This window comes from Phocoena phocoena, chromosome 3 (assembly GCF_963924675.1).
Source record: "Phocoena phocoena chromosome 3, mPhoPho1.1, whole genome shotgun sequence".
Taxonomy (NCBI): domain Eukaryota; kingdom Metazoa; phylum Chordata; class Mammalia; order Artiodactyla; family Phocoenidae; genus Phocoena; species Phocoena phocoena.
The window spans coordinates 8805883-8826759 of NC_089221.1; the positions used below are offsets into that span (position 1 = coordinate 8805883).

Here is a 20877-nt window from a genome sequence, read left to right on the forward strand (position 1 = left end):
GAATATGTTTATTATCCATTGATACTTGCCTGAATTAATTTATTTTTATTAGGCATTACAAAATGGTGATTTTCAAATTCTGTCATTTTTATGCATTTATTGGCTAGCTTTTCTGTAAAGAAGAGCTTGATCTTATCAGCTAGAACTATTTAGTTAACCTGAATTTGTTTGTTTGGAAGAAGCAGGACAGATGTGCAGTTTTTTTCCTTAAATTATTAGTTTTCAGGATAAGGAATTGATGTTCTAACAACTTTCCTTAGTGATAAAAGTGTTTTCTGTTATGTTGCTTTTTTCCTTTTGTGGTTTTTGTTTTTGGCTTTCCCTTTTTTGAGTATTATGAACTCATGAATTTGTATGTATTCAGTGTGTTTTCATCAGTTTTTTTGTTTGTTTGTTTTTTGGATGCTCATATCTTCTTCACTGTATGTATTCAGTGTGTTTACATCAGTTTTGGGGTTTTTTTTTTGGATGCTCATATCATCATCTCTTCCCACAGGCCTGTGAGACTGTTTTCACAATAGTTCTTGTGTCCTTTCACCATGAGTTTATTAGGAGCTTGGTAACTTTTTTGTTCTCTGGTTGTAGAGGATGTCACAGACAGTACATTTTTTTTTTTTTTTTTTTTTAGCGGTACGCGGGCCTCTCACTGCTGCGGCCTCTCCTGTTGCGGAGCACAGGCTCCGGACGTGCAGGCTCAGCGGCCATGGCTCACGGGCCCAGCCGCTCCGTGGCATGTGGTATCCTCCCGGACCGGGGCACGAACCCGCGTCCCCTGCATTGTCAGGCGGACTCCCAACCACTGCGCCACCAGGGAAGCCCGACAGTACATTTTTGGTTCTGAGATCTTCCATTTCTCCAAGAAGCCTTTGTTCCTTTTAGTGGGGTTGGTACTGGGAGTGTTCGTTGTTTTGATTTTGAAGTTTTCATTGAGTTTTCCCCCCCTTTTAGCATTTTGCCCGTACCACATTGGCCACTTCTCCCTTGTTGGTTTGGGATTTGAAGAACACGTGAGTATGATACTTTTGCAAACTTAATTTTATTAATTACCCCAAATTTGATATATGTTGACTAAGTAATAATATTGTAAAGAGTTACTTCATTTCTCAGTCTGCCTTATACAAAGGAATAGTTATACAGCACCATCTCGTTCACCTCTTCTAAGCCAGAAGTGGCCTAAGACGTAGTAGGACATGTTGCCAGCTGTGGAAGATGTTCTCTAAGCCCCATGATGCACTGTCTTCCTTTCCGTTGGGCAGGCCAGAGACATACTGTGGGAAAGTTTTCTTACAGGCTGATTTTTGACCTGCTCTGTTAGCCTATGTGCTCCTTTCTCTCTTTTCCCTAGTTGCCCCATAGTGAATTCAGAAAGGTAATGATATATTAATTTTTTAAAATGTTGATCTGTGTTGGAATGATGAACTGTGGTGTTTTCTAAAGAAATTTGCTTTAATTTTGACATTTTATTGTGGGTTTTCAGAATTAGATAAATATTTGGATGGACAACTACTACTATTTTGGGGGGTCCCCAGAAATATTTAGTCTTTTAAGAAAAGCTGACATAGCTGGAATATTCTGGTCAATTTGTATATGTGAATCCTGAGAGATCACATTCTGAAGTTTCTGAAGTGGCAAAGAGACATGTTCTGATATTTAATAGAGATCTCCAAATTCTCACTAGTTAAATGCAAGAACTTGGAAAGTTCAGATAAATGCTTTGATAAATTTTGACTTTATAAACTATCATCACTTGCTACCTGAAATTCAGGAACCAAAAGGTGATGGTATCTTGGGCAGTATATGTCACTATCCAAACTCTTAACTCTTTGTAAGTTGATAATGAAACAGATTTGGCGAGCAAGGGAAACTGAAACATTGTGGTTAGGAGATAGGGTGGCTAAGATGTACCTTGGCCAGAGGATGGCTTGGACTCTGTGCTGCTCTTTTCAGTGCTCAGCCTTTAGCAGGTCCGCTTCAGAATGGACTGAAGTGCAGATGGTTACAACTTCTTTCTTATTTTTGTAAAATTTAATTCACTCTACTCTTATTATTTTGTGTGCTTGAGTAAAGTGTTATTCTTTCATTTTACCTCATCTTTTCGTAATAAATAGCAGTCCATGGGAGAATCTGGTTTGCAGAGGTGTCATCCAGAGGGGATTTTGTAGTTGTTTTTTAGTTACAAATTCCTGAGATAGTTCACATTTAGTCTACTTGGATTGTTTAATAAACATTGTTAAACTGGGGTGTAGGCCATGTGGTGAAATTACATTTTGTTTATTTATTTTCTTATTTCTAGGTCCAAGCATCCCATTTTGAAGGCCTAATCACGACCATAGTTGGGTATATACTTCTAGCAATAACACTGATAATTTGTCATGTATCCTTTAATGAACCAGCTTAGTGTTCAGTAATGTTATTGTGCTTACCCAAGGGTTGTTCTTATTAATGACAAAACTATTTCTCTCTACTTGTCCTTTTAGTAGAAGTTGTAGGTATTTGTAGTGAGGATGAGAGCAGAAAAAATATGGAATAAATTCTGTCTGTCAAATAATATTAACTGTTACCTAAATAGTTACCTGTTTCACTGTATCCTTTTTTTAATTAAAAAAAATTCTTTATTGAAGTATAGTTGATTTACAGTGTGTTCATTTCTGCTGTACAGCAGAGTGATTCAGTTATACATATGTATACATTCTTTTTTTAAATATTCTTTTCCATTATAATTTATCATAGGATATTGAATATGTTTCTCTGTGCTATATACAGTAGGACCTTGTTGTTTTTCTGTATCTTTCTTTAAATGTTCAGGTTTTCCTTGACTACATGCTGTAGGGCTTGGCAACTCTTGTTAAATTTCATAGGTCTCGTCGCTTGCTGGGAGTCTGCTATATTGTTGTGAAGGTAATTCCTGTTATAACTTAAGACTGGAAATGATTTCTCCCATTTGAGTGATGTTGATGACCTTTGTTTTTACTTAAGGTCTCTTTGCTAGTGGTGGTAGAAATTGGAGTGTTCCCTCTCATTTGTGGCTGGTGGCTGGATATTTGTTCCCTGGTGAGTTTATTATTCATTGTCATACAATCTAATAATTTAAAGGCTTTTTAAAAAGTGGTCTTTAGGGTGTGTTCCTTTAATGTAAAGTCAGTATTTGATAATAGTTTGTTTTTTCTGAGAATGTATCATTGTAGAGTCTTAATGTTGCTAATTTTTCCTACCTGATTTTTGTGAGGCTCTGTGCACATTTCTGATGTTAGAGTATTTTGACTGGAACCTTCCTGATAACCAGTGGAGAGTTCTCTTCCTCGTTTAACTCTATGAAGATGCCAAGACGTTGTGTATAAAAAGAGTAATTCGAGGGAGGTCCTGGTGGTCTATTGGTTAGGACTGGGTGCTTTCACTGCTGTGGCCTGAGTTCAGTCCTTGGTTGGGGAACTCCCGCAGGCAGCACCATGCGGTGCAAAAAAAAAAAAAACCGAAAAAGAGTAATCTGAAAAGAAGACTGCCTCTGTAGTAATCAACCATACCATTTGTTTTAACTAAAGTGTTTAGTCTTGATTAAAATCTTTAATGACTGTCAGTGATCATCAGTTTTTTTTCTTTTTTAATTAATTAATTTATTTTTGGCTGCATTGGGTCTTCGTTGCTGCACGTGGGCTTTCTCTAGTTGCAGAGAGCAGTGCTACTCTTGGTTGTGGTGTGTGGGGTTCTCATTGCGGTGGCTTCTCTTGTTGCGCAGCACAAGAGGGTGGGCTTCAGTAGTTGTGGCACGTGGGCTCAGTAGTTGCAGAGCGCAGTCTCCGTCCATAGTTGTGGCGCACGGGTTTAGTTACTCTGTGGCATGTGGGATCTTCCTGGACCAGGGATCGAACCCATGTCCCCTGCATTGGCAGGCGGATTCTTAACCACTGTGCCACCAGGGAAGTCCACTTTTCAAAAAAAATTAAATGTAGAAAAGCTGCCTTTGGTTCTGAAATAACATTTTCTCCCATACCTTACTATTAAAACTTGTCATGAATTCATACGTGTAACCAAGAAAGGAAAGTATTATGTTAACCAAAAATGGTTCTTTCACAATAGCAATATTGGTAAAGTTCTTATTCACCAACTGGTTTATCAGTATTGCCTCTGTAAAATTTCTGAAGTGTCATATACGTCTTTGAAATGGTATCCAACCTATATCATTTGTATTTCTGTGATACGATGAAATAGCTTTAAGAGAACTGTAATTCTAGAAACATCAGAACCTACATGCATAGTGATTCATTCACTTCCTAGAATATGAAGATATTAATTCAGCAGATGTAAGCAGTACAAATCTCTCTCACGTGTACTGTTTTGATTTAGGAAATGTTTGATGCTACTCTGAAAGATCGAGAACTGAGCTTTCAGTCGGCTCCAGGTACTACCATGTTTCTGCATTGGCTGGTGGGAATGGTATATGTGTTCTACTTTGCCTCCTTCATTCTGTTACTGAGAGAGGTAAGTTCTACAGGGAAGTTCCAACACTGTACATTTACGAAAAGGACTTTTGCCTTAACCATAAGTCATGCCTTAAAGGCTATGATGGTTTCCTAGCTAAATCATTTTCTCTGTTATTTTATTCTAAGAGGGAACAGCTAATAGCCTAGTTTGGCTCAGTTGCTTTGAACTGTTTTTTAGTAACTTGTCTCAAAAATTGACAAGTTTTATTATTTCTGTCTAATTAATTTTGAGTTTGAAAGATGAATAGACTGAGGGATAAAAATTAAATTAAAACACTTGTTTTACTTGGTATTTTAACCATCCTCAAATACATATTCTTGGAACTTTATGTGATGTGAGCCTGTCTTGGACTTCATCCAGGGACATTTAATGCTGGAAATACCCAAAAGGTATGTATGGTTTTGCAGGATCAAATATGTAAAGTGGTCTTGAAGCAGACACCTAAAGTATAGAATTGTAGTGAGGGTCCTTTATGATTCTGGTTCACTCACCAGATGGGTACTTTTACTAATCCTGTTTTCAGAATACAGTCCTTACTGATTTGGGGGCAGTGAAAATAGGGTCAGTATTTGACTAGTATACATCTCATGCTTAGTCATCTGCTACAAAATGAAGTATAAAACTTGAGTAATTCTGATAAGTGTACTTTCCTCTGTGCATTCTTTCCCCAAATAGTACTGCATGCTCACTCTGTGCCAGACACTGTGATGTATGCTGGGGTAATAGTGAGAAACAGAGACACAGTCTCCACTCTCCTTGATTTTTGCATCCTGGGAAGGGATACAGCCATGGAACAAGTCAGCTTACTCCATTGAGAGTGCTGATGGAGATATGCAGGGCCCAAAGGAGCAGGCTGACGACTAATCCAGTGTGAATGGAACACAGAAGCACAAAGGCTTAATGCAGTTCTTGGTTACTTTGCTCTTTGAGAGATTTGAGGAGTTGGGGATGAACCTGGGGGCCAAAATATTCTCCTGAATCATATAGTATAAGTTCAGTAAATTCTGTTTGTTTGCAAACAAAGCTTGTATCCTTGTTTTGAAATTAGTGATTGAGACTACATTAATAATGTGTTTTTTAAATTGTTATTATACCTGACTTTTAAATTGCGTTGTTCAGTGATTAAGTATTTTATACTGAATTTTTTCATTTTATCAATGTGGTGGTTTTTTGTTGATACAGAATCCTAGTATTTTAGAGTTAGATTGAACCTTAAAGCTCACATATCATAACCCCTTTGTTTGGAAGGTGGAGAAATAGAATTTGAGCAGATGAGATGCTTTTTATACAGGGTAGCTCAGTGAGTGTGAGCCACCCAGAACTAATCCCTAGACCCATTCATTGCCCATCGCCCATAGCCTTTAGGGTTGATGATTCCTACTGAGCAAGGGGAAAAGATGTAGATGGTAAAATGAAGATACTGAGAAACTGAAGGTTTTTTAATTAATGTAACTCTTTTTGGGAAGTGTGAGACTGAAATCACATCTTCCGTTTAGGACACTTATAAATTGTAACCTAATCCTTTCCAGATTATACAATATAGTGATAATTTTTATAAAAATACTTATTTTTCGAGACTTCCCTGGCGGTCCAGTGGTTAAGACTCTGTGCCGCCACTGCAGGAGGCATAGATTCTATCCCTGATGAGGGAACTAAGATCCCTCTTGCCACGTGGCGAGGCCAAAAAACCAAACAAACAAAACTTATTTTTCATCTTGGAGATCTAGATTTCTTGACAAATTGTACTTAAATTTTTCCACTGAATGATTAAAAGCATCAAAGGACATCAAACACAGGATAGTTTTAATAAAGATTCTGATTTAGGAACTTCTTTTCCCAGGAAAACTATATGGGTTTTCTAGGGCCCATTTTATAAGATGCCAAAATAATTTTAAGAGCTTATTTCTCTATTAATGTTTTAGCTCATATACAGAGCCTAAAGACATTGGTAAGTATTTATAGCATTTAAAATATATTTGCAGGTACTTCGACCTGGTGTCTTATGGTTTCTAAGGAATTTGAATGATCCAGATTTTAATCCAGTACAAGAAATGATTCACTTGCCTATTTATAGGCATCTCCGAAGATTTATTTTGTCAGTGGTAAGCATACTTTTTTTTGTTTTTGAAGTAAAATGGGCTACCCTTTAGATTTTTTTTTTTTTTTTTTGGTCAGGAGGACTGGTAGAGTAGATTGAATTAAGTTTATCTAAGCCTGTGGAAGTTGGTTATCAAATAGCTGTTTTATTGGTTACTTTGATAAAAATAAAATGTAAGTAAACAAAAATGCCTTTTGGTTCTTTAGTAGTATAATTGATTGCCAAATTATGGGTCTCTGAATTACATTTAATTTGCATTGAAGCAATGGAGACTTGTTAATAGCTTCTAAATTAAACTCTTAACAGAAGCAACTCAAAGTTTCTTCCCTGCCTCGAAGAAGAAATTGCCTAGTTAAATCTAAGTTTTTCCAAGATAAAATTCTAAAAGCAATGATGTGTGTTTTTTGGAAACTTCTGTAGCCATTAGTATGGGTCATGTCTTATTGTTACAGGTGGTTTATTAAGATGCAGGCAATTTTGATCCTTCATTATGAGTTTCTAGCTCTCTTTTCACATACCATGCAGTGATTATCCTTTGTGGCTCCTGTTTGAGCCTTCGTGTCCTAGAGAGAGAGAGGAGCAGCTGTCCCAGGTATGCAGTCTCCACATAGAGTGAGCCAAGTATAGTGTGCTGAATGAGAACACTCAGTGGCCTGGGCGCGTATAGACTTGGATGGTGTGTTGGATGTGTACGTTCAGAAGTCTGCCTGTCTCTCAGATTTACAGTGATTACAGTGGTCCCCTGCCCTTTTTCTTGCTGCAGATTGTCTTTGGCTCCATTGTACTCCTGATGCTTTGGCTACCTATACGGATAATTAAGAGTCTGCTGCCTAATTTTCTTCCATACAATGTCATGCTCTATAGGTAAGTTGTTGAAATTCGGAAGCTTTACTAATTTAACTCTGGTAGGGATTTGATATTCAGAGTACATTTATTTAAAACATTCATTTCTTACAGATATTAGAAATCATCTGATAACTAAATTTTGCCATGTTCTAAATCACATAATTGTTAGTTTAGCAGTTACATGTTCCAAAGAAGGACTGACTTTTCTGCAAATGAAGTGTGCCTTTGATTAACATTCCTAATGAGAGATACCTAGTAGCATCATCTTTGTATGAAAAGCACATCATAAGTAATGTAGCCATAGATACACATTTAATTGTAGATTAAAATAGGCTGTATGGCTTATAAATGGAAAATCTTTTTTTGACTTAAAGACTTAAGTAACCTGGAAACCTAGTCTCCACCATTCCTCCTACAATCCCTTTTTCAGTGATTTGCCTCATCCCTTCCGTCACCTAAATATGCCAGGCAAATTGGATTTCTTCCTCAAATTTACTTGTAATTAGTCTTTAAATCTTGTCAGTTCTAATTCTTTTTACAGTCTCTTATCTAATTCAATGTGATTTAACACTTAATACCTTAGTTTAGTCCTTCCTGTTTTTTTCCCATTTATAATCCATCCTTAACACACCTGCCTCTTCCTCCATAACATACACGATAATATCTGGGTCATTTAGAATGACATCCAAGGCTCGGCATCTCACACTGCCTTTCGAGCATCTTGTCCACCATTGTCTGACTTGAATTCTCCTCTCCAGCCACGCTCAGCCTCCATTGAGTCTCCCCATAAATGCCTAGCTGCTCCTGGTCTTTCCCTCTCTGTTTGGAATGACCTTCTTCCCCATGTTTGCCTGGCATGCTTCTGCTGTCTTTTCGTCAAAATCCAAATCGAGGTTTTATTCTGAGTTTTTCCCTACCTAGAGAAAGTCGGTTCTCCCTCCTTATGTATTTGGGTTGTCACAGTGAGAACCAGAAAGCACGGTTTCTGGCTTTATATATTGTTGGCGTAGACCCATTTTTTGGTAGTTCTTTATACCTAGAATTTTAGCTAAGTTTTTGTAACAGTGTTTAGTCTGTTCTTCCATTCAGCAAAATTGAGGGCCCATTATATAACAGGTTCTTTTCTATGTACAAGGGATGTAACAGTGAACAAAACAGAATCAAGAAAAATCTGTGCCCTTGTGGAGCTTATATTTCACTTGGGGAGACAGCCAATAAAATAGATAAAATACATAATATGTCAAAGGGTCGTAAGTGCTATGGGAAAAAACGAAGCAAGGAAGTGACTAGTGAGGACCTGAGGAGGTGACAGGTGAGGAAGGCCCTGAAGGAGGAGGGGATGAGGGAGGGAGCCATGTGAACCCCTGAAGGCAGAATGTCCTTGCAGGGGAGGCGGGCACATGCAGTGGCCTGAGGTCTGTTTGAGGAGCAGCAGGGAGACCAGTTTGGCTGCAGTAAAAGGAGGAGAAAAGTAGTTGGCTGTGAGGTCAGAGAGGTCATGGAAAGCCAGGTCCTAGAGAGCCTTGTAAGCCATTGTAAGTAAGCATTTTGGCTTTAACTTGAGTGATTTAGGGGGTTCTTGGAAAGGTTGAGCAGAAGAGTGGTCTGACAGAGGTTTCACAGGAATCACTCTGGAGGCTGTGACAAGAGCCAGGGTTGGGATGGCCAGGGCCGGAGCAGGAGGGCAGCTAGGGGTAATGCCGTGATCCCCGTGGGAGGCGACGGTGGCTGAGAGGGAGGAAGTGGCAGTGGAGTCATGAGAAGTGGTTAGATTCAGGGTATCAGGGTACAGTCAGTAGGATTCTCTGGCTTGTTTGAATGTCGGGTGAAGAAAGGCAGTCAGGGATCTAAGTATCTGTCCTGAGCACCTGGAAGGATGGAGTTGCCATTTACTAGGATGAGGAAGATTGCGGAAGAGCAGGATTTAAGGGGAAGAGTGGGAATTTGATATTGAACATGATCAACTTAAGATGTCTCGTGTGTACTGTGAAACGTTGAGTTGGCACTTTGGATGTATAAGTTAGGAATTAGGGAAGATGTCTGAGCAGTATGTAGAAATTTACAGAAAGGTGCTATTCGAAGCCACAGGAGGTCGCATTCAGCGTGTCTTGGAAAGGTGTTCATGGAGAAAGTGTTCTAAGGAGCAGTGAGCGACCAGTTGTGTAATACGCTACTAAGCCGGCACATGAGGTGAGGACCAAGACCTGACCGCCACTTTAACAACACGAAGGTCACTGCAACCCTTGTCGGGAGCAGTTTTTGGTTGAGGGATGTTCCTTGTTCTTCAAGGAAGAATGGATATGAGGTGATAAAGACAGTGAGTTCATTTGACTCTTCAAGGAGTTTTGCTGTCTTCCATTAAACGTCTAATATGATACAGTTATAAGGGAAAATCGAATTCACATGGTAAAATATGGCTTTTCGTAACTCTCAGTGATGCTCCAGTGAGTGAACTGTCCCTTGAGCTGCTTCTGCTTCAAGTTGTCTTACCAGCGTTACTTGAACAGGGACACACGCGGCAGTGGCTGAAGGGACTGGTGCGAGCGTGGACTGTTACTGCTGGATACTTGCTGTAAGTATAGGCAGGTGACTCGTACGTGTGTCATTTGTGTCAGTTTAATAACCTTTCTGAAAAAGTATGCCCCACTCAGGAAAAGTTAGTTTTAATAAGAGACAATTTAGTGTATTCTGCAGGTGTATTGTTTAAAGCTTATTAAAGTTTTAAATTTTTCTTATTTTTCTAATCATTGTGTATCCTTTTATGGAGAAATGTGTACATGTTTTTACCCTCTCACAGAGGGTTGCTGCTGGCCCAGGTTCTTTCATTTCATTACACAGGGTAAAAATAAAATACTTTTCAGTGCATTAAAAACAAACCAAGTTACCCTTATTTTAGAAGTCCTAACCTGATAAGTGAGCTAGCTCTTCTCAGATTTGGTTTCTTAGTCATTTAGTCAGCATGATGCATTTATGTTTTTTCAAGCTTCATATATTATATACTTATTTAGAAGTTTAATCTCGGTAGTTTAAACATTTTTTCAGAAAATATGTGGCATCCTGTAGATACCTTAATGTGAAATATAGGCATACTTGCTTTTATTGTGCTTCACAGATACTGTATTTTTTACAAATTGAAGGTTTGTGGCAACCTTGTATTGTCAGATAATTGTTAGCATTTTTTTAGCAATAAAGTATTTTTAAATTAAGGCATATACATTGTTTTTAAAGACATAATGCTACTGCACACTTAACAGATGACAGTGTAGTATAAACATAACTTTTGTATGCGCTCGGAAACCACAAAACTTGATTGCAACGCAATACTTGCTTTATTGCAGTGGTCTGCAACTAGACCCACAGTATCTCCAACGGATGCCTATATGCATTTGGTTGTATTTGAACATTTATCTTTGTCTAACAGCTCAGTGCCCTACCGTGAGCCCCCTCCTTCCCCCCATCTCATTTGTGCCTTAACTGATTTGTGGCTTGATGTTTTAGTTGAGCTGCGTGTCACAGCAGACACAGTAGTCATCTACAGAGAAAAAAAGAAGTTGATAGTTTTTTTCCCTAAAATTCTTCACATAGAGTATCTTGGGCATTGAACATTTTTTTTTTTTTTTTTTTCAGTTACTGATTCTTCTCAGATACTGGCTGGAGAAAACATAAAATAGATTGAATGGGTATTTTGTATGTTAATTAACTTTATGTTTGGGAAGGTCTAATTTAAAGCACGCAGCAACATTTAGAGCTGATTGAGATAATAGCAGTGCTGTGCATAGATTCTACTCATACATTTTCTCCCCTAAGTAATAATTATCAAGAAAGTAAGTCTCGCGTCTCGTGTCTTCTGTTTATTCTGATCTGAGGTGAGCATTTTCACTGATGCAATTTTTACACAGGGATCTTCATTCCTATTTGTTGGGAGACCAGGAAGAAAATGAGAACAGTGCAAACCAACAAGCTAACAATAACCAGCACGCTCGAAATAACAACGCCCTCCCCGTGGTGGGGGAGGGCCTGCATGCAGCCCACCAAGCCATCCTCCAGCAGGGCGGGCCTGTTGGCTTCCAGCCTTACCGCCGGCCCCCGCATTTCCCACTCAGGGTAGGTGCTGCCCCGACTTAGCAGGGATTGAGCTTTCCAGCTTCTGTTGAGGAGTTTTTCTGCTGTTATCGGTGCTGTTAGTATATGGTCCTCTGTGTAGACGCAGCTTGCAGTCTTCCTGACAAGAACCCACATTTCAGGCCTCTCATTCTGCAACACATAATATATGTAAATGTCGGATAAGCTGATGGAATTTTAGATGTAAGCCGTGGAGTTGGGAGTCCATGTGCTGTTGGTCCCTGCTGTTGGAAAGGAACAAGATAGAAGACCCTAGATCAAATAAGAAGTTGCCATTCCTGATTCATTTCACCTGTGTGTCAGGAACTGGAGGGGGTATTTTAGTGTTTTCCTCTCTTTAATCCTTGTAGTATTAATCCCAATGCTGCAAGGTATGAGTAGTAATCTCTTGTTTACATCTGATAAAACTGAAGACCAGATTGGTTAACGAAGTACTTGGCTCAGCAAGACTTAGCCCCAAACTCCACCAAAACTGTTCCTGTCAAGGGTCCCTAGTGACCTTCATGGGGGTTAGATTCAATGGCCAGGTGTTAGTCCTCACGTCACCTGCTATATTAGTAGCGTGTCATATGATTGCTCACTTCTTGCTCCGCAAAACACTTTTTTGAAAGTTGTTCAGGAAGCTTCGTGGAGGAGTTGATACCTTTAAGTCTTTAAAGTTTGGGGTCAGGCAGATTAAAAAATGGGAAGTGGGAAGGGCATTCCAGCCCTGTGTCAGGACAAGAGGCAGGTTAGCCATGGTAGGTATGGAACCTGCAGGGAGGTGAATGTGTGGAGTAGGGGGTGGGAGGTGCAGGCGAGCTGCAAGAGCTGGGGAGGGAGCTCTCAGAGATGGGGGTGGAGCTGTGAGACTTGAGGCTTTCGGATTGACAAAAGGTATTTTCTAAGCAGAAGGTACTTCTGGCCTAGATTAGAGAGAGAATCACTAAGGGATTTCTCTGGCAGCGAAAGCTGACCAAGGCTCCAGCCCCCTCTTGGAGTGTTATCATCATCAGTGCTTTCCAGTCTTCCTGCTGGAGCTCTGCCCTTTGGGCTTAGTCAGGTCAAGGCAAGCAGCACCCTCTCTGTCCAGGGTAGCCACTTCCCTCTTGTCTCAGTGTATTTCCTTTTTATCTGCACTTCTCAGTAGCTGAGAGCCACCAGCTATAGCTACAACGGCTGTTTACTTTTAAACTTAATTAAAAATAAATACAGTTTGTAAATATGTGGTGTGATGGATGTGTTAATTACCTTGATGGTGGGAATCCCTTCACGGTGTATACATATATCAAATCACATTGAACACTTTAAATATATTAGTTTTATTTGTCATTTATACCTCAATGAAACTGAAAAAAGAAAAGAAGGTACACTTCTTGTAGACAACACACACACTCAAAGTAAATAGAATTTAAAATTCCTTTACTCATTCATTGTGACCCCATGTCAAGTGCTTAATGGCCACCTGTGCCAGTGGTTCCTGTGTCGGGCAGTGCAGGAGTAGACATGTCCATTATCACAGAAAGTTCTAATTGGATAGCACTGTTAGGGAATAAGCTTTCCTTTCATGAGAAGTTGTTTTTGAGAATTTGATAAAAATAAGCAAATATTGTTAGTTTTAATTAATAGTGAGGGAAAATTTACGCTGATTATGTTTTTTTGTTTGTTTGCTTTGTTTTTTTTTTTTGCGGTACGCGGGCCTCTCACTGTTGTGGCCTCTCCCATTGCGGAGCACAGGCTCCGGACGCGCAGGCTCAGCGGCCATGGCTCACGGGCCCAGCCTCTCTGTGGCATGTGGGATCTTCCCGGACCGGGGCACGAACCCGTGTCCCCTGCATTGGCAGGCGGACTCTCAACCACTGTGCCACCAGGGAAGCCCTAAGCTGATTATGTTTTATTTTTGTGCTCTCTGATTCAAAATATATTGGTACTTGCTGATGTATCTGATTATATGAAAGTGGGCACAGTTTCCTTTCGGCCAAAATTATAGTTAATATTACCTAAAATGAAAATTTCCTTTTTATGTGAAATGGAAGGAATCCTGGAGATACAAATATAAGCAGATCGTTTTTACTGGGAGAATTGTGTTGATTCTTTGAGGAGTGTCATAAAATGCATTGAGCACAGATGAATTCTGTTTATGCACTGCTGTGTTTTGCCTTGCAGATATTTTTGTTGATTGTCTTCATGTGTATAACCTTACTGATCGCCAGCCTCATCTGCCTTACTCTACCAGGTATGAGGTTATCCTAGCTCTCCGCTAATGACATCATGAAAAGATGCTTTGTTTTAAAAGGGTATGTCTTGCTGACATGTGATCTTTCATCACATATAAACTTGAAGTAGTTATCCCCATTTTTATTGAATATGGGATACTGTTCTCTATAGGGCTCTACGTTTCATTGGACTCATTTGTATCGGAGCAGAGGGGGACAGAGTAGTATACAATTTATGATTAATTTTTGGAAGTAAAGTACTTGTGGTCACTCATTTTATATAGACATTTTCTTATTGCAGTATGGGTTCTCAAAAAGTCATCTGTTGTCTGGGATTTGCTTCAAAGCGTTCTGGGGGTGGGGAAGTAGGCAAAACTATAGAAGATGTTAAGATTGGCTGTGAATTGATAATTTTTGAAACTGGGTGATTGAGTACAAAGGATTTTATTATAGGAATTTCTCTGCTTGGGTATATGTTGAAATTTTTCATGAACTTTTTTTTATAAAAATTTTTTTAGCATTTTAAAATAAAAATGTATGCATTAAAAAAAAGTCATCTGTGTGGCTTAAGTCATTTTTTTCAAGCCAGTGCTTTGATGTTAATTATGTTTGCCTTCATTATGTAATTATCTTTCCAGTCCACTGCATGCTATTGCTAGAGACCTTTATGAAGCCAGGCTATTTCCCTTTATCACCTGGTAATCATAAATACTAATCGCTAAATTTCAGCTAAACAGGGTTTCTTCATCTAACAAGTAAGAAGCTGTCGATGAATATAGTAGTTTGTCATCTTCTGCAGAGGTCAGGGGTAGATGGGGGGGGGAGTCCAAAGCCAGTGACAAAGTGTCAGAAACAACTTGCGGCCCCCCCCCCCGCCTCCTAGTTAGTGTTATAGCAAGCCAGAAGATTCTGAATCATACTGATATGTGTTAGCCACTTAAATAATCAAGTGAAGATAATTTTCAGGTCTTATCAAGCCTGTACATGTTATTGAGTTAGTGTCTTGATGATAGCACTAACTCAGTATAACTTTATAAATCAAATTTGTATTAAATACTTGAGTTTTCCCATGAGGGCTAAGGCTGGGGAAGAGCAGCTAGTTAATTTCAAGTGAGGTTTCTTAAAAAAAAAAAGAATAGTTTCTAATTGGTAAGAGTTGTGATTCACCTTAAACTGGTAAAAATAAAGTTGTTTTGTTTTTCACTGTTTCTGCACAATGATTTTTGACCGTGAGAACTTTGCTCTTAAGTTCACTACTCAGACCTCAGCTGTTAAAAAGACAAAGTCTAGTTAACTATTGGGTGCAGTGTAGTAAACATTGTTGAGAAAACTCAGTTTCTGAACTTTGGACAGCTTTACATTTGTGATTTTTATGTTCCATTTTCATGTTTTTATCAGAAATATTAAAAAGTTAACAAAAGAAGGAAACCTAGTTTTAGTGCTTGAATTTGGCAATACAGGTACATTAATTTCATTAAAGATTGTTAAGTAAATATTTCCCTGTTAATCCAGTCCCACCATCTAGTGGAAGGAATGCAGTTATGTTTAATCATAGAAATGCTTTTGTCATAGTACACGTTTAAGGTGGTGAGGATGCTGTTTTCCCCATAGGTTGTTTTCTTGTAGCTGCATTTTAGCTAATGTCAAGTTACTGCAAACTAGAAACTAGCCCTGACCTCTCAAAAACACTTTAGAACTATGTGAAGTATGGAATGAAAAGCAGCCTTTAAATTTTTTTTTTCTATTTTATTTTTGGCTGCGTTGCGTCTTCATTGTTACGCACAGGCTTTTCTCTGGTTGTGGCGAGGGGGAGCTACTCTTCGTTGCAGTGCGCAGGCTTCTCATTGTGGTGGCCTCTCTTGTTGCAGAGCACGGGTTCCAGTAGTTGTGGCACATGGGCTCTAGAGCACAGGCTCAGTAGTTGTGGTGCATGGGCTTCGTTGCTCCGTGGCATGTGGGATCTTCCCGGACCAGGGCTCGAACCTGTGTCCCCTGCATTGGCAGGCGGATTCCCAACCACTGCGCCACCAGGGAAGCCTTAAATTTTAAAAAACCAACCGAAAGAGAACAACAAAGAATCTTGGAGTAGAAATATGTATATATAGAATGCTAGACATTTTTACCGAATTATCAGTGGTATTTTTATATCTTTAACGTGCACGTGTGTTTGTTTCATGTAGATAAATACTTAACATGTATTTGTCTTCAAAAAATGAGTTATCTTCATATCCAAGCTGTCTGTGAGATTGCAAAGAAGTGTGTAACGTTATTGGCACTGTGGCTTGTAAACCTGACTGTTGGGGTGGTTTAGCTTGACTGGAGGCAGTGTGGGTCCGCGGTCAAGAGCATGAGCTCTGTCCTGTAGACAGGAGTTCACATTCAGTCTCCGCCCTTGTGTGACCTTGCTTGGGCAAGGTTCTGTTGCTGAGCCTCGGTTTCTTAGTCTTCAGAGTGGAGGCCATTGCTGCTTGCAGGGTTGTTGGGAGGATTAATGAGAAAATGTATGGAACATGTTCAGCACAGCCACAAGCTCCTTTTAGACATTGAAAGGTAACAGGTAAGTACTGTATTAAGGAGAAAAAGACACTGGAAATGGGGTCTTCCTTTTTTCTCCAGCCTTATTAAGATAAGTAACCATGTAAAGAAAGTTACTATATAAATGATCTTGACTGATAGTTAGATTTTTGTGGGTACATTGTGGAGTTTATTTGTAATAACTCTTTGTGTGAGGCAGTCCCTTAGACAACTTTCACATGTTTCCTAATATTTAGATCTTAATTTTTTTCCTAAGAAAAGCTAGTGTGGTATTCTTTGTTAATGTGCCCACTTCTGATTAAAATAAGCTTAGTTTTCTATCTTAATGAATGACCCAATTGAAAGAAAGTTACTCTAAATTATTTGTAATGTTCCTAAATGTTAAAAGTATTGACAACACAAATAATAGAAAGTAAATTTTCCATTTTTGGCCTGTTATGTGCATAATGATTTCATTTGATAATACAGACAATAAAAATAACACTCCCCTCAAGTCGTTTCAGTCCCCAAAGAACAAGTAATTGGCCTGGCAAGTCAGAATGCATGTCACAGGAGAGCTCATCCCCAGGGACTTACTGTGGTCTGGTTGTATCTTAGTCAAATAATTACATTCTTTTGAATTTGGGGGGTTTTGTTTTTATTTTGTTTGTTTGCTTTTAACAAAGACACTGATATATCAAAATGTGATGTCTTTTTAATAATGACTTAAAATGACTGAAACTTTTGAAAATACTAGTAGTACAACATTGACATCAAGATTAGAGTTCTCTTTACATGACTACATGTCTAATATATCAGCTTTTCTATTTTCAGTATTTGCTGGCCGTTGGTTAATGTCATTTTGGACGGGGACTGCCAAAATCCATGAGCTCTACACAGCTGCTTGTGGTCTCTATGTTTGTTGGCTAACCATCAGGGCGGTGACAGTGCTGGTGGCATGGATGCCACAGGGACGCAGAGTGATCTTCCAGAAGGTTAAGGAGTGGTCCCTTATGGTAGGTTTTCCTAATACAGACTGATCTTGTCTGACAGGAGTAGTGAATATTTTTCCAGTAATTTCTTTTAATCTTTTCACTTTTGTTTCTTCACTGTGTTGATAGAGTCAAGAGAGTTGATTTTTTTTAATTAGAAAGAGTGTTCCTTTAAGACAGTAGTTTTCTGGTTCATTCTGAGAAATATAGTCAGATGTATTTGAGGGTTAAAAGAAAATCATGCTATTAAATGATCTGGTAAGGCCCTTGAGTAATAAGATATTCTGTAGAATTTAAAATCAATTTGTTTAAGTAGAAATTTCCTTTAATGATATTTTTTCTAAAATCTGATTGAAAAAAGATTTTTTAATACATAAAATCTTGACTTCAGGATTAAGTCAGTGTTTTTCACATAAATGGGAAATTGTGTGGTAATTTACTGATTGATCATAATGTTGGCTATGACTGGTAAATATGTTTAGGTCACTGCTTTATGCCTTTTCATTTGTATAATCAACTCTGGTTTTGTATCTGAATTTATATCTTGATTTCACTGAAAGTTTAATAGCTGTTTAATGCTAGTGTTGAAAGAAAAACATAGGAGATTCATTGTATATTAAGAATGGAGGGAGTTGATTGCTGTGTAATCCATAAGATGAGACACTTACCTATATTTAAAATACAGAAACTAGCTAGTACCACTTTTCATTTGATATTCTTCCATATCATGTTGCCATGTGAAGAAGTAGGTACTGCCTCAATGCACACCATTTTTAATCTCTTGCTGTTGAAATGGATGTACTTACTGAGGCTACCTGAAGAAAAAGGGACATCAAGGCCACTTTAAAAATTGATTTCTTTGTCAGGATTTCATAGTGGCTCTTGCATGTTATCTCTTCTCTTTGTGTCTACTTTATTTTCATTTTGCCACTTTGTCCAAATTCTAGAGCTGTGTTAATAGAATAGCCCTGTGGCTAATGGCTGCCATATTGCACAACACAGATACAGGACATTTCTGTCATCATAGTAAGTTCTGTTGGACTGTACTGTTCTCAGGGGAGCTAATTTGATCAACTTGGTAATTACCTTAACTGGGGTTATGCAGAGCCCTTCAACTATACCAGTCCATCTCAGGGGTCACAGGTCAGCCTGTGGGTGGACCACCACTGGATCAGGGGCCTGGGACAACCAGTAGCTTTTCATGGACAAACAAAAGCCTACTTCTGAGACTGAGATTGAGAAAAGCAGCAAAGCCACCTGATTAATATATGTAATAAAATGAATTTCCTATAATTTTGTAGCAATAATGCATAGTAATTTCATGTTTTTGTTATAGCTTGAATTTTTATAGTTACACATTCAGATTTCATTTAAACATATAACATAAAATGTAAGTTGTTTAAGGTATATATTCGTTCTGTTAGGCATCAGGTCAAAGAAGAGTAAATATCCACATGAGATAAAGAGCTTGGCTTAAAAGTCATAGAGTCTCTAATAACAAGGCTTTTCATTCCCTGATAGATAATGAAGACCGTGATAGTTGCAGTGCTGCTGGCTGGAGTCGTCCCGCTTCTTCTGGGGCTTCTGTTTGAGCTGGTTATTGTTGCCCCCCTGAGGGTTCCTTTGGATCAGACTCCTCTTTTTTACCCATGGCAGGTAAGTGTGTGTCTTTTGCTCATGATATTTCTTTATGTATTTGGAATCAGAAAAATTCTTAATTGTTTAGAGTGATTTTAAGCAGTTTGTTTAGGAAGATTCCTTAATTTTTTCTATTGTAGGAACTCATAAAATCGATTAGATAATGCATTTTAGCTTTTGAAATATGCAGGTCATGCAACACCTTTAAAATACCTTACTTTATAGGTTTAAAATGTCACGATAGGCTTCACCAGTGTTTAAAGATACAAGCTAATGTGTTGAACTTTTCACTTTTAGTTAGGGTGAGATATCTTGCTCCTTTTGGCTTTGAGACTCGAAGTAATAACTTACCCTTTGGAAAAATTGCAGCATTTTTTCCCACAAAGTCACAGGCTTATTAAAAAGAGCATTCTGAGGGAACCTATGCAGGTCACAGCAAAGGCCTTAAAATGCTCACGGAAAAAGAAATTTAACTTTTCTGTCATACTTAGAGCCTGAAGTTAACGTCATAGACCTCAAGTTTTTAAGAGATGTTAGGGGAAAGAGCTAGGTATTGACTTCAGTCATTCAAAGGCTTTTCAGCCTTGTTTTAAAAATCTCCTTTTAGTAGATTATGGTGAATTTTTCAGAAATGAAAATTGTCCTCCACTTTCCAGATGAAGAACCCCCATAAACTTCATCTAACAGCAAATATTTACTTGAATGCTTTAATGTACATCCAAACCCTGTACTGTATAACTGAGATGGAAATGAGGCTAATGCAGGAACTTCTCGGGGACCTTAAAGGTTGGTGGGAAAGATGGTTACTGTGCTGTGATTGGGGCAAGCACAAGAAGCGCAGCATCGTGTGGGAGAGGCATCTACCCAACTTGGGGGCTTCAGGTGCGGTCTTCTGCAGTAGATAATGTCTAGGACAGCACGATAGAGTGCGGAGGAGTGGGTGAGAAAGGAAGAAGTGTATTCCAGGAGGGAGCGAGTGGGCAGACCTTGAAGTGAGACAGAGCATACGACATAGGGGACCTCCTCTCATCCGGTGTGCTCACAGATTAGAATCAGAGTGAAAGGGAGCAAGAAAGGGGAATCGTTAAGCATATATGACACCTTTCTGTAGGAGCTGCATTGCAGTGTAGTCTGATAGCATCAGTGATTGAAGTAAGGCTGTTTTTCACAGAATAATGCCAGCAATAAAGGTAGAAGAATTAACAATTAATTAGGAAAGTTACTGTTTTGCAATAATTAACAAAATAATTGATTCTGAGGATTGTCAATGGATTCTGAACCTATCAGGTGAAAGTCGATGTTCTTTAGCTACTGTGCTGCAATAGCAAGTTACCTTGCAGCTCCAGCTTCCTGGCATAAAACAACCATTTATTTTGTCCACAGAGTCTGTGGATCAGATATTAAGACAGGGTGTACTGGCTTGTGTCTGTTTCATGTTATCTGGAGTCTCATCTGGGAAGGCTCAGTGGCTGAGTGTGATCTGACAGCCTTATTAGCTGGCATCATTTGGAGACGTCATCACTCATGTGTGAGAGTTGGTGCTGGTTATTGGTTGCACCGTATCTGGGCTATTGGCTGGAGCCCCTGGATGTACTTGAGCTTTTTTACAGCTTGGTAGCCTCAAGGCACTTGGGCTTCTTACAAACAAGGCAGACCTGCATCACGTTTTATGACCTCTTCTCAGAAGTCCTGCAGCGTTGCTCTTCACTACATTCTGCTGGGTATGAGCAAGTCACAGGCTGGCCTGGATTTAAGGGAAGGGGATATATACCCCTACCACGCCACGGGAGAAGGATTTGCAGTCATGTTTTGATGCCACTACAGTGCAGAAGTGGTTGTTTGCATGGTGACAAAGTGTCACCTTACAGATTACTTGCTACCTCAGAGGGAAACACAACTTTATAGGGGAGGGGTCAGGCAGATGCTACCGTAACCCAAGAGATCACTGCACATGTGGCAAACAGATGGTATACGCCTCCTGAGGTTGTGCAGT

The 20877-nt window shown here is 39.0% G+C and overlaps 1 protein-coding gene across 1 annotated transcript in view; it reads left to right on the forward strand.

The window, feature by feature from the left end:
• MARCHF6 (membrane associated ring-CH-type finger 6) overlaps nt 1–20877 on the forward strand; it is a 72694-nt gene that overhangs the window by 42014 nt on the left and 9803 nt on the right. Inside the window, exons 11-22 of the mRNA XM_065873430.1 lie at nt 949–1007; nt 2294–2374; nt 2830–2898; nt 2977–3051; nt 4342–4476; nt 6462–6581; nt 7341–7441; nt 9858–9995; nt 11323–11527; nt 13691–13760; nt 17089–17270; nt 18768–18902. Of these exons, the coding sequence (XP_065729502.1) occupies nt 949–1007; nt 2294–2374; nt 2830–2898; nt 2977–3051; nt 4342–4476; nt 6462–6581; nt 7341–7441; nt 9858–9995; nt 11323–11527; nt 13691–13760; nt 17089–17270; nt 18768–18902 (1370 nt within the window). The remainder of the gene's footprint in view (nt 1–948; nt 1008–2293; nt 2375–2829; nt 2899–2976; nt 3052–4341; nt 4477–6461; nt 6582–7340; nt 7442–9857; nt 9996–11322; nt 11528–13690; nt 13761–17088; nt 17271–18767; nt 18903–20877) is intronic.